The 15,207-nt window shown below is 31.6% G+C and overlaps 2 protein-coding genes across 2 annotated transcripts; both read left to right on the forward strand.

The window, feature by feature from the left end:
• Positions 1 to 1,275: 1,275 nt before the first annotated feature.
• On the forward strand, positions 1,276 to 1,494 carry LOTGIDRAFT_89798 (hypothetical protein; the record flags this gene model as incomplete). Its single annotated transcript, XM_009049930.1, has 1 exon — positions 1,276 to 1,494. A coding segment is annotated over one exon (219 nt), but the record flags the coding sequence as incomplete, so codon positions are not given.
• Positions 1,495 to 6,499: 5,005 nt separating this feature from the next.
• On the forward strand, positions 6,500 to 10,576 carry LOTGIDRAFT_139906 (hypothetical protein; the record flags this gene model as incomplete). The annotated part of the gene is made up of 4 exons (XM_009049931.1): positions 6,500 to 6,674; positions 7,013 to 7,290; positions 7,856 to 8,120; positions 10,293 to 10,576. Coding segments are annotated over 4 exons (1,002 nt in total), but the record flags the coding sequence as incomplete, so codon positions are not given.
• Positions 10,577 to 15,207: the final 4,631 nt, after the last annotated feature.

Consider the following 15,207-nt stretch of genomic DNA (forward strand, 5'->3'; position numbering starts at 1 on the left):
TGATGGACTTTGACAGAGATACTTTACTAAGATAAGAACTGGCGAGATGAAATGCAACACACGGAATAAACTAGCTCTGCCTGATTGGTAAGATGGAAAGAATTAAACATGTTAAAACAATAGAAAGATACAATTGCGGGTAAAACAACCTGGATATTGACATTAACAGGTATTTATTAAACACTGCAGTTTACCACATTACTCTCAGTTACATCGCTTACTATATAGTCCGGTATAGTAACTACCACATTACTCCTATCTCTTATTTTATAGTTCGGTATACTTATCTCCCAGTATATTATATTGGGTGGTCCAGAAAAAAAGATACCATATTTCATTTAAGGATTTTCAAAAACTATCAAAGCTATCGAAATGCTCTTTCGATGAAAAAATTACCTTTTGAAATTTGGAATATTTTATACAAAAGATGAATGGCCACCGCAAACACTTGATTACAATCAAAGGTTAACAGTGTGTTTTCTCTCGCTGACAAAATAAACGAAGGAGAGGCTGGAGGAACAGAAGAGAAATGCTACAAAATGCCACTTGAATAAATCTGACAGGGAATATCTTGTCACGAAAATAAAGAATTCAGGTGATTTTTGTTGAAAATATTGTGCATTTAGTTCAATATATGAAATTATAGTAATTATTTTCAGCATTATACTTTTTTTTCACACAGAATTTTGAAAAAGATGGCATTCAAAAGTTATCCGACCTGTAAAGCTCAAATTTGGTGAAAAGATGTCTATAATTGTGAGGTTAAAATTTAATGACCATAGCTTTGTTACTTCATGTAAAATACTGAATTGAAGAGTGTTTTGTTTTTCTGGACCACCCGATTTAGTTTGGTATATTTTATACCAAATTACTTATATTAGTCCGGTATATTTATTTAACACATTACTTTCAATTAAATCAATTATGTTACAGCCCGGTATATTTATTTACCACATTACTTCCGTTATATCTCTTTTTATATAGTCTGGTATATTTATTTACCACATTACTCTCAGTTATATCTCTTATTATATAGTCTGGTATATTTATTTACCACATTACTCTCAGTTATATCTCTTATTATATAGTCTGGTATATTTATTTACCACATTACTCTCAGTTATATCTCTTATTATATAGTCCGGTATATTTATTTACCACATTACTTCAGTTATATCTCTTTTTATATAGTCTGGTATATTTATTTACCTCATTACTTCCGTTATATCTCTTTTTATATAGTCTGGTATATTTATTTACCACATTACTCTCAGTTATATCTCTTATTATATAGTCCGGTATATTTATTTACCACATTACTTCAGTTATATCTCTTTTTATATAGTCTGGTATATTTATTTACCACATTACTTCCGTTATATCTCTTTTTATATAGTCTGGTATATTTATTTACCACATTACTTCCGTTATATCTCTTTTTATATAGTCCGGTATATTTATTTACCACATTACTTCCGTTATATCTCTTTTTATATAGTCTGGTATATTTATTTACCACATTACTCTCAGTTATATCTCTTATTATATAGTCCGGTATATTTATTTACCACATTACTTCAGTTATATCTCTTTTTATATAGTCTGGTATATTTATTTACCACATTACTCTCAGTTAAATCGCTTATTGTACAGTCCGGTATATTTATTTACCACATTACTTCAGTTATATCTCTTTTTATATAGTCTGGTATATTTATTTACCACAATACTCCCAGTTATATCTCTTATTATATAGTCCGGTATATTTATTTACCACATTACTTCAGTTATATCTCTTTTTATATAGTCTGGTATATTTATTTACCACAATACTCTCAGTTATATCTCTTATTATATAGTCCGGTATATTTGTTTACCACATTACTTCAGTTATATCTCTTTTTATATAGTCTGGTATATTTATTTACCACATTACTCTCAGTTAAATCGCTTATTGTACAGTCCGGTATATTTATTTACCACAATACTCCCAGTTATATCTCTTATTATATAGTCTGGTATATTTAATTACCACAATACTCCCAGTTATATCTCTTATTATATAGTCCGGTATATTTATTTACCACAATACTCCCAGCTATATCTTTTATTACTACTAATACTCTCCGGTATATCTATTTACCACATTACTTCAGTTATATCTCTTTTTTATATATATTTATTTACCACAATACTCCCAGTTATATCTCTTATTATATAGTCCGGTATATTTATTTACCACAATACTCCCAGTAATATCTCTTATTATACAGTCCGGTATATTTGTTTACTATATTACTCCAAGTAACATCTCTTATCATATAGTCCGGTATATTCATTCACTACATTCCTTCAGTTATATCTCTTTTTATATAGTCCGGTATACTTATTTACCACAATAATCCCAGTTACAGACTTTATTATATAGTCCGGTTTATTTATTTACTACATTATTCCCAGTAACTATATTACTCCAAGTAATATCTCTAATCATATAGTCCGGTATATTTATTTACTAGATTCCTTCAGTTATATCTCTTTTTATATAGTCCGGTATACTTATTTACCACAATAATCCCAGTTACAGACTTTATTATATAGTCCGGTTTATTTATTTACTACATTATTCCCAGTTACTATATTACTCCAAGTAATATCTCTAATCATATAGTCCGGTATATTTATTTACTAGATTACTCCCAGTTATATTCTTATTATATAGTCCGGTATATTTATTTACTACATTACTCCCAGTTATACTCTTATCATATAGTCCGGTATATTTATCTACCACAATAATCCCAGTTATATCTCTAGTTATAAAGTCCGGTATATTTATTTACCACAATAATCCCAGTTATATCTCTTATCATATTGTCCGGTTTATTCATTTACCACAATAATCCCAGTAATATCTCTTATCATATAGTCCGGTATATTTATTTACTACATTACTCCCAGTTATATTTCTAATTTTATATGTAGTCCGGTATATCTATTTACTACATTATTCCCAGTTATACTCTATCATATAGTCCGGTATATTTATTTACTACAATACTCCCAGTTATACTCTTATTATATAGTCCGGTATATTTATTTACTACATTACTCCCAGTTATACTCTTATTATATAGTCCGGTATATTTATTTACTACATTACTCCCAGTTATACTCTTATTATATAGTCCGCTATATTTATTTACTACATTACTCCCAGTTATATTTCTAATTTTATATGTAGTCCGCTATATTTATTTATCTGATTACTCTTATTCAATTACGTAATTTTGTATACCGATTCAAAGGGAACAGTATTTTTTTGTCATCATTTATGACAAATAAAATAAATAAACATACCTTTAACAAAATTAAAGCAAGTTTAAAAATCATAAAATAAAGAATCTTCGGGACCCTTTTAAAGTTCTTGTTAGTTCAACATTAAAGAATATGTCACAAAATAATGTTTTTGAAAGTTATCCACAAACTGTAACAAAAGTTATAAATAAATATCGTATGTGTAACTGTTTGGTTTTGTTTACCTATTTTATTTATTTATTTTGTTTCCAGCTCTTTGTTTATTTACAGATTATTAACGTGACACTATTGCAAATATTTCACAAAATAGATTATCGCCTCAAAATTGGTTTTCACTTATATTTGAAATATTTTGAATGAAAATTTGACGATACAGAAAGATTTGAATATTTTCAATTATGAACAGCAAATATTTTCAAATATTGAGTAAAAGTTTGATGAAAATTATAGTAAAATATAAAATTGAAGTCTTTTTGAATTATTGTATTGGTTGAATTATATATATCAGAGGTAAACTTGAGAGATTTAGGTAAATCGTATTAAACGGTTTTATTAAGCTGGTAAATATGATAGATTTCACGTTATTTTCCATCCTAGAGACCTACATCTGCATTAAAGAGGTTCACTCTGTAATATAAGTAACGCAGGTATCGTTAAATCCATTCACCGTTAGCCGTTATATCATAAATTCAATATTTTCGCAAGAAATTTAGATTACATTTATTTATAAATTTCATGATTAAATACTGAACCATAATGAATAATGATTTCCTTTACATTTTCCTACTAAGTATAAACTTGTGCACACATAAATTGAATAAATAGGATCCAATAGCATTCCTTGTCTCGATCCCATAGTAATGATATTTGAAATCGTATCCCTATTACAGGGACAGTCTCTTAAATTTTCACCAATTTTACCTTTAGTCGGGTTTAAACGATAGAAAAATAAAGATTGCAGCGCACCTTTTGGTTTAGTTAAAATTATCTACCACAGTCTACGATAGTCACGCCTTCAAAGCTGTAGTCAGGATAGTTCAGAACATATTTGTTGGCTAAGTTGGAAATACATAAGGATAAACCCGTTAATGTTCATAAGTTTGTGTTTTCCTACGTTTATAATGTTTAGATATATCTTATGAATTGTTCTATTCTGGAAATATTTAATAATGAAATCATTTTGTGTTGAGTTTTGAAGTGAATGTGCTTGGATTCCAAAAATGAATATATTCCCTTTGGAATACTTGCGACGTGTAGGGTGGTTTTAAGAATTTTTATCTTCATAATAATGGCATGGTATGGGATTATAAAATAATTGAATACTTATGGATAAAATATATTGTCTGATGTGGACAGAAACAGGGTGATATTCTGAATTTCGTGAAGAAACGTTATAGTTATTTTTTCCCTATTTGCATTAAATCTACTGATTGAATTAACGTTACTTCGAATATTTCGATTTCGCTGTGGATTGCAATTCTGTGGTATGTGGTTGAAAATTTTTTGTCAATGGCTGTAAGACGATGGGCAGGAAAGGATTTTTGTCTGTGAAAGTATTCTTGTTTTTCATTTTGGTCAGTCTCAAGGTGCGAGTTCTGGTTGCTACATGGTGGTAAGTCCTTTTGAAATTTTTCTTTACAATTATGTTACTGTACATATATTTAGATACAGTCAAACATGTATCAAACAAACGGGCACGGGTATGCTTAAAATTGGCTAATTACAGATGGTAATTACTTAATGAAAGGCCAGGCTGTAGGATAATATTTAAGACAGACTTTGCAGTTTCATCTAAGACAAAAATTCCTATAGATCAGGCCAAAGGACCACAAAATATTCCTCATGCTCATCTAAGATTTTACTAAAATTCATAGTGCCCTCGCTTAAAGAAATAGTAAAATTTGAAGACCAATGTGATAATTTCAGAAACATTGTGTTCCAAGGAATAGATTGATATATATTTTTATTTGATAAGATCAGATACAATTTAAAAGCTGCTGTAAATTTGAGAAATATCTCAACTGAAAGTATGAAAAAGGTTTGCCATGGACCTGGGGCCTGTATGGTCATTATCCAGAATTATATAGAATTTGTTTTGTAATCCTATTGAAATATCGTAATTTCTACGTGAGATTTTATTTAAACACATTTTTACACTGGGACATATTTTCAACGGACTGAAATCATACAAAATGTAACTGATGTTTGTGCTAAAGTAAAAATAGATAAAAATATTTTTCTTATTCTGATGTTCCCCAGATGAATTCTTGTTAACATTTACACAAAAATCTCGTCCACAATTTACTACTGATTCATTGAATTTACACCAGAAACCCCCGTTTTCAGTCGTAGAGTCATTAATTCTTGACAAAGATAGTTTGATTTAGTGCTAGACGAGTACAATCTGCTATGGAAATGTTTAGTTTCAGAGTCAAACACTTAAACTTAAGGTTAAACGATTAATTCATAAACTATTCTAAAATGAAATACATTTATTAATGTAAAGTGCATTTATTATTGTGATAGTATCTTATAACAGAAAATATAAAGATTCTAAGAACTATTTGTATTCAACTTGTATTCTACAAAGATGACATTATGCTGCAAATGTTTTAAGAAAAATATTTTTTCTAAAAATTAACGAATGACACTAGGCTTAATTTACTTTTTAACTTGTAAAATAGTAGCTATTTTTTGAGAAGTCATTGATTAATGAGAAGAATAAGTAGGGTGTTATCACGTCGCCTTGTCTTACTCCAATATTAAAATTAATCAAATAAATAGTTCATATCAATACAACAGATATCAAGTGAAGTTAATAAATGGATTTAGCCTTTGATCTGAGAATTATATCAACTTAGCTACTTTATTTTATCACAATATGTTTATTTGTTTTACAAGTTTTCTTCACCAAGTTGTATGATTTATCTTTGCTGTTTGTGAGTTATTTCACAGTTTCTGCTTTTTTAAAGTTGACTAATATAAGACGAAATTAATTGAGAATTTGCGACATTTGTCACTATTCAGTACGCATACCAAACTATTTTATCCGTATCTACTTACTTGGCTTGTTACAATAATTGCACATTTTTCTAACCGTCATAAAATTATATTTTGAAGGTTTATAAGTCAATTACCTCTCCACGCTGTAAGTACAGGTGTTCTCTGTGATAATATTCCTGGCTTGGTCGGCAAACAGAGAAAGATGTGTCGGCACTATCCAGACGTAATGGTGTGGCTCAGAGAGGGAGCAAGATTAGGAGTTGAGGAATGCCAATACCAATTCCAGGATCATAGATGGAACTGTAGCACGCTTCATCGTGATGCATCTGTCTTTGGAAAAAGTATGTTAAAAGGTATGTCCTCAATATATGTATCAACACTATTTAAGGTTTAATGCTATTTCCAATTTGAAATGAGATGATCAATTGTATAAAATAATAATTATTAATTATTGACAATACTCGAGCACTCTTTGAATATTCTCACCTGCATTAATTAAGTGCCTATATTTTGAAGTCATTGGCAAAAGCTGCTTGTCCTGGAAATGACGATAGTCTTAACTGGTGTGGTAGTGTTTTACTCAAACTCTTGATATAATTTATGATTAATATATGGGATTCGTGTAAATCTGTAAATAGGATCCTTATTTTCACGTGGTGATCGAATCAAAATCTCTGATAATCCTTTCCAGGTACCCGTGAAGCTGCTTTTGTGTATTCGATTTCATCTGCTGGTGTGGTGTATTCGATTACTAGTGCTTGCAGTAAAGGTGAATTGTTACATTGTGCGTGTGATCCGACAAAACGCGGTACAAGTAAAGACTCGAAAGGCGAGTTTGATTGGGGTGGATGCTCTGATAGTGTGCGATTTGGTAGCAGATTTTCCAGGATGTTTGTTGATGCCAAAGAAAAGAGAGTCAGTGATGCTAGAGCGTTGATGAATCTCCATAATAACAGAGCTGGAAGACGGGTAATCACATTAATTTAAACTAACCATCCCAAAGTTTGTCTGAAAAAAACAGAGAACCGAAATCAATACAGTCATTGTCATCAAAGTGATCGAAATCCTGGATTTTCAAATCGCAATTAAATGCCGTCCAATGATTTCTTATTTGGATAGTCCGAAACATCTGCCTCTATTTCGGCCTCGGTTAGATATTTCATGATATTAAATTACCTGTAAGATGCGGATACGATTTAAATAAATAGCACTGCACCTCCGGAAAAATCCCCATAAAACAAAACATAATTTTCTAACTCTACAGACAACTTTCAAAATAGCTATCTGAGGCTGGTGTTTCGGTCTATTATTCAGCTTAAGGTCAAAATAATTATTGTTCTCAAATGAGAAGGGGTGCATTTCAAATCAGACTATTTGCAATGAATCGTGAATTGATATTTTCTTCTTCAAAACAAAGTTATTTCTCAAATATTCATACTTACTCAAATATGTCTTCTAGGCCCGCGCTGTGATTTTATTTATGCATAGCTGTAACTTGTATATTTTGTTTCTCGTATCTTTTCAAAATTTTCAGGCTGTCAGACGATTCAGAAAACTGATGTGCAAATGTCATGGAATTAGTGGCTCATGTACTCTTAGAACATGTTGGTTAGCCATGGAAGATTTCAGACGAGTAGGAGATTTTCTTAAAAGAAAATATAATGGTGCCACTCAGATAATGATGAACCAGGCCGGTACAGGATTAATAGTTGCCAATAAAAACCACAAACATCCAACTAGATCTGATTTGGTTTATTTTGAATCCTCTCCTGATTATTGTATCAAAGATGAAGAGAGTGGTTAGTAAACTATTAACTTATCAAATTATTAATCAATTTATTAATTTATTAATTTATTAATTTATTAATTTATTAATTTATTTATTAATTTATTAATTTATTATATTTATTAATTTATTAATTTATTAATTAATTAATTCATTTATTTATTTATTTATTAATTCATTAATTCTATTATTTGTTACATATTAAACCAAGAATCCGTTTCAATTATTTAAGTTGAAAAGGAAATCAAAAACTCGTTCAACAAGTCAATGACATAATATTAATTTAATCAGATTTGATAATTTCCATAACTTTCAAGTATCTAAACGTTTCTCTTCAATAATACTGCATAAATTGTATCCCTCATCGCTGTATTTTCTTTCTTTTTGAGGTTCTTTAATTTGGTCTTCTCTTTCTCCTACTCTTTTTATTTCTATTCTCGCATTCTTTCCAGCCACTATTATGATCGACAACCTTGAAGTTTTGTTTAATCCACTTTAACGACGAATTGTCCTCAACAACAGACATCCGACAAATTAATCAAAATTCTTAGAAAATATTTGACAATTTTAATATTATTTTTAATAATTTGTGTAACTTTAACCATGAATGGTGACAAAAGTCATGAACAACCAGTCTTTCGCGATTAACGTTTTAGCAATACGACGTCTTGTTACGTCTGGATAAGGGTATCTTATCTTTATTTTGATAAATAATTTTGTAAATATGATAGTTTGATGTTTTTTGTGTCCCACCTAACTGAAACGAGAAATTTTATACTTGGTAAATATCAGCGTAAATTAATCTCAATATTTGATTGTCAACTTGAAAATGAAATAAAAACATGGGTTTGATGTCTGACAGGCAGTTTATATTATATATCTTATGATATTCTTAACCAATCATTAATCATCTTACAATTAACCTGCCAATCAAATGGCTTTTTACAAAATGATGATTGCATGGGGTAAGATTTGGTAAGAAGCCACATCATTCAACATTCCATCAACCTTTAGCAGTCCTTTATTTATTTGCATGTTCAACTTTTCGCTTGAATCAAAGACTAAAGAGTACGATGTACATGTAAACGTCATTACCTTGCCATTCTTACACGTTATCTCAGGACTATGGTAAAAGAAAACAAGGACATTATTCAATATTCTTTTATTGTGGTTTGGCGAAATGTGGCCACGGCTAAGTTTAAACAATATATATATGATGTCGCCGACCTACCAATAAGGTAAATTAGCGACGAAGGAAAAATAAAATCCAAAAAAAGAAAAAAGAAAAATTGAAGTCAAAACTTTGTTACAGTTTATTTTACAGCTGTTCTGACTATATGAATTATTAGATTAAATTAAAATTAAAGAAAATTTATCTCAGGTATGCGTAAATCGCCAGGTTCACTCAGCCGCGACGAATAAACCATTTCTGTATTGGCACTAGTTTCATTGACAACCTTGCAAAAAAAAAGCAAAGCCTTCGGCACCTAACCCTGATATGATGATGGACAGCAGAATGCAACAGAGGAGGGGAAGATTGCTGAATTTGAAATTTAAACAAAACTTTAACCGTTTCTTTGGCGATCTGTCCACCTGTCAGTGATGTGGGTAAGAGGGGCTGACATGGAAAAAGCGTCAAATCGTTCGGATGGGACAATAAACCGAGGCCTCGTGTGCTACAGACTGTGCACGTTAAAGATCCCTCGACAGTTGGAAATCGAAAAAGAGCAGGCTAATACCACTGTCCTGGCAAAATTTCCTTCATTGTCGTTGCCCGTCTTCATTAGCCCACATGGTGCAGTAAAGTAGGACGTAAACCTCCATTCATTTCATTTCATTTTTTGGCGATCAGTAGCTTTCAGTTTCCGAAACCGAAGTTTACAGTTGCTTACATCCGGGTTAATCATCGAATCAAAGCATTGTCTCCCTTTTTTCATAATATATATGGTTGATAATCCAAGCCGATTGGCCACAAATCACAAGTTATCAGAACCGAGATAACTAAATTTATTTCATGTGGAATAAATGTTATTATCTCGAATATTTCAGTCTTTCGAAAGAATAAAGAAACTTTGGTGAGACGAGATTGAAGTGGTCAATATGATTATCGTCAAGGGAAAACATTTAAAGGGTACACGTCGATATCTATGGATATTTAAGTTGGAATATTATCTATATATTTCAGGATCACTAGGTACAGAAGGAAGAGAGTGTATTAAAGGGTCCCTGGGGACGGGCGGCTGTGATATTATGTGTTGTGGGAGAGGATATGACACTAAAACTATTGTCAAACAAGAACAGTGTGAATGTAAATTTCATTGGTGTTGTCTAGTGAAATGTAAAGAGTGTTCTAAAACTATGGATGTTCAAACTTGTAAAGGACCTATTTCATCATCTGCATCATCATTGTTATCGTCATCATCATTATCATCATTACAAACAGTTCAAAGAGTGTTAAATAAACCGTGATTTTTATTTCGCCAATTGGCGTTATAAACCTATGACGTTTTATCTGTGTATATCATGGGCATTTTGAACAACAAACTTGATATTTTGTCGGTGTTTGTGACATTTTTGTTAAAAGCACTCTTAAGAGAAGAAACTCTGCAACTATTTCCATAGAGTGTATTTGGATAAATATTTCCTCTAAGTATAGGCCTAAACATACAAGAGGAATTATTTATATCGGTGTCCCCCGATACTCATAAAAAATTCAGATAACCTCTCCACAATCTCTTTAAATGCCTTGTCTTAATATGAAAGAAAAGTCAAAAAGCTGTCAACGGATACATTGACTCTGCTAAGTTCAAACTGGTTTTCTATTGGAATAATGTGTGTATTTATTATGAAGTATCGTTAAACCAAACTAACTCGAAATTCGGGAAAAGACCGACACCAGAAACTATCCCTACGCATATCTGTATTATCGTTTGTAAAGATCAAAGACCGCGACAAACTAAGTTATTTATTAACAATATCGCTCTATGTTTACCTTTAATATTACTTTGTATAGTGGATATTACACCCCTGTCTGCGGGGGGTCAGACATAATCTGTGTGAGGTCAACTATTTCAATTTCACCTTCATAACACAATCTTCTTAACCAAATAATAGTGAGACACACAAGCTATAATTGATTTGTATATTCCAATTCAAAACTTTCAAACTCGACAACATGTGTTTCAACATAAATAAACTTTACAGCATCAAGGTTTTATGAATGAAATATATACCATACGAAAGACCCCTTATCGATATTGGCGATTTTTCAATGAACACAGTACGAGTAACTTCCCTTTAGTTTAATAAAAGGCTTCCAATCAGCACAATGGAGTCACGACTTTTTCCCATTATTAAATCCCTCGGTATCCAATCAATACTACAGGAAAGTTTCATTTCAGACACAATCATAGTTTAACAATGACAGCAGTGAAATGGAGGCCATCTTTGATTCACGTCATAGGTATAGCCAAATAAGTATCATTGTTGGATTACGATTTTTAGAAGAAATAAAAAATAATTCAATTTGTTTATAGGATTGCGATCCCGATCCAACTATCATCCACGACTTCATAGCCTGCGATAAACAAAAAAAATACGAAATGGTAATCTTATTTTTATTTGATTGGTGTATATGTAGACGTAGACATCACGCTATTTTGAATTTAACCCTAACCCTAACCCTAGCTAATTACGAAGAGAATGCATATTCTTACATTTGACTGCGATAGAACTATCGATTTGTCTCTTTTTTATTATCAAGTCTGTACAGCCATGGACATTCATGATTGGTTGTAACTCTTAATCATATGCAACAGCTACTCGAGTCGCAAAAATATATTGAATTAATTTAACTTTTAACTCCATATCTCCTTCCGAATAGATTTAGCTCATAATATTAATGTACGAAAATGCGGCCAGTAAATTCGAATATAGCTTTGGTGACGTAAACAAACATGGAGTCTAAATGTAGCTTCACCAAGTGGACTTGAGTATATTGTTTCCTCCAAGCCTTCTACGTCTACATACAGTTCTTTTGATAGAGAATACATGGATAATTCATTATAAACACCAATTATCAATAATAATTTGCTTGAATTTACTCTTAAATATGCTATCTTTGATTAATAATTATTAACTGATGTATCCCCTTTAAACCGTGGAAAATTTATTCCGATATATGTACGATAAGAACCTTTATTATTAAAAGCTTTTATACATCTGTCATCCTTTGAAGTCGATAAAATAATTCAATATTGAATTTGTTATTCGCTACCAGCTGTTAGCAGAATTGCAAATATAGCACAGCGCAATTAAAATTATTGTCAAAAGTTTTTTGAGCAGAGCTCGTTCGGTGAACTGTTAAAAATGTACACATTCTAAACTATTCTATATATAGCCATCAGATTCGTATTCGGATATTTCATTGCTGTGATGGCGGGACATCGTACCCATGTATTCTGTAGTAAGTTTTGTACGCGCTGTTATACAAGGTGTAACTAGGTGTGAAATGTTGAATTGAATACGTTATTATACGTACACCCTGTTAGGTTCTATCACAAAAAATTGAAATAGTGGATCATTATTAAATATACAGTAGGCTACTGTAATGAAAGGTATGTTAAAACTTCACATAGACGTTATTGCATCGATTCACGGCTATGTAATACAATGGCTTTGTAGACATCAGCCATGTCCCTCTATATATAGTGTAGTTATTTTAAACCGTCAATGACACAAAATCCATATAACATATTAAAGGGGTAGTATGCAAAATATTTTCATTAATAAAAACGATGTGAATTATACGTGAAAATATATTCAATATGCTATTCATTATTGTATCTATTTGATCAATCAGAATATGTTAAAAGGGTTAATGTAAGAACGAAGTGTACCTATTGTTAAGTAAGAAGTTTAAACTTGTTTTGATATTGGCCCTTATAATGGCTCGATATTATTAGTTGAAACCTTTAGTATACGTAGGAGACATATTTCTCTCTGAAAAAAAACCCGTACACTATGTTTTCTAATAGCCTCCAAAGAGTCTAACGAACTTACGTAAACTTTTAAGATAAAATATTAACGACAGGACTCTTTAGTTAAAACATTCAGATAAGGTTAAAAATATCTCGTTATGGAGCACATACATTTTCCGACCTACTACATAAACCATAGGGATCCGTGGTGGCTCAGCGAGTTAGACGCTTGCTCGCTAACCTGAAGGTCCAGAGTTCAATCCCGGCATAGGTCGAGATAATACCTTCGGAGGATTTTTTAACCCGGTTTCCCCCTGTCAGTGATGCAGGTAAGAGGGGCTGACATGGAAAAAGCGTCTAGTCGGATGGGACTATAAACAGAGGCCCAGTGTGCTACAGGCTGTGCACGTTAAAGATCCCCCGACAGTTGGAAATAAAAAAAGAGCAGGCTAATGCCGCTGTCTTGGCAAAATTTCCCTCATCGCACCCTGCATGGCATTGCCCGTCTTCATTAGCCCACATGGTGAAGAAGGTAGGACGTAAAGTTCCATTCATTTCATTTTTCATAAACCATACTGTTCCTTTAATATTTAAACTGGCCTTTATTTTACGATTGCACAGACACACCACTTATATGGTACCCCGTAGAGTGGCTTATGTTAATTTTGAAATCAGCGAAATGATACAGATATGAATTTATATATATGTATATTTATGTGTTGGAAATGTGGACGTATATGGCCGTCGCCCCTTTTTGGGTTATTGATATTGATTTTAAAAAATTTTGTGGACTTCCTCAGCATATATAACTGGCAGTAAATATATATATCATTGAATTCAAACTAATTAAATTTCTTTAAAGATGGGTTCCCTTATTTTCATTTCTGGAAATGAAAATGATAATACTTATATAAATAGAAAGTAGAGGTGTTCTAATGACTTGGAAAAATACCAGTTTGTCTCACACATCCATAATTGATTTATAATTAGCCAAATTAGAAGAGAATTACCAGCAGAATTCCAATGAGTGACCTATCAAGAAAGGTCAAAAAGTCTTTTTTTATGATAGGTTAAAACTCTTAATTATATGCAATAAGAACATACTGATATGATTAAGAATACACGATAATTCATTAGAAACACCAATTAATCAAATAGTTTGCTTAATTTGACACTAAAAATAAGGAAACCCATCTTTAATGTGAGAAAATTCGTACTGTAGTCACAAAAGACTGTTTTATCATATCTGACAGCTGCCAGTGGGCGTATGTTACCTTGTCTGGCAAGCTATCTTTATAATGTGTCATTTTCTTGTTTTAAAGCGAATTAATATATTGTAGACCAACTAAATGTATTGATGGAGAACGTATATCAGCTTTATCAAGTGTATATGCACAAATATTTGTGTTAGCCGATGAAAGCAACATTTTCGAATGATTTATTAAAATAGTTTTAAGTCGTTAAACTAGACGATCTCAACATGCGGAAGAGAATTTGGATTTTGCTTGTGACGTTATTCTTAGTTTGTATATTTAATATTTTGACACTACAAAAAATCTTTAAAACAGAGCAAAGAATTCCATTTCTAAGTAAGTATGAATATTATATATGGTTTTAAAGGGACCTGTGCGCCATTTTTTTTCACCAATCTTACCTTAGTCTCAGAAACGGGAAATGTTTAGCTAAGCCAATCAATAATAGTATTCACAGCTCACCATCGAAATTTGAGCCTTCAAATCCATGTCTGTCCAGAATTATACGCTTTTGAATGTTAAAATAATGACGACTCGGCATCAGCCATAAGGATTGGTTAATAGTAAGGGAAAATGCTACACATGAATATTGGCAAGGTATATATCCCTAGAAATGGGAGGTGTGAGATAGCATTGTGTTAGTGGCATCCTTTACAAAATAGCGTATTCCAGATTAAAGTAGCTACATTGAATATCTAAGTCCATTGGACAGCCGGGATGCCCATTTTATGTCTAGGTTGGAGGGCTTAAGGGTAAAGGATGTCATGCCTGTCGTAACCTTACTCATACCATCCTTTGTCCATCTAAAGTAACTATGTGTACACCAGTAGAGCAATTAGGGCTATAATGTTAGTGTACAAGTTTGCTT

This window comes from Lottia gigantea (genome assembly GCF_000327385.1).
Source record: "Lottia gigantea unplaced genomic scaffold LOTGIsca_141, whole genome shotgun sequence".
NCBI lineage: Eukaryota > Metazoa > Mollusca > Gastropoda > Lottiidae > Lottia > Lottia gigantea.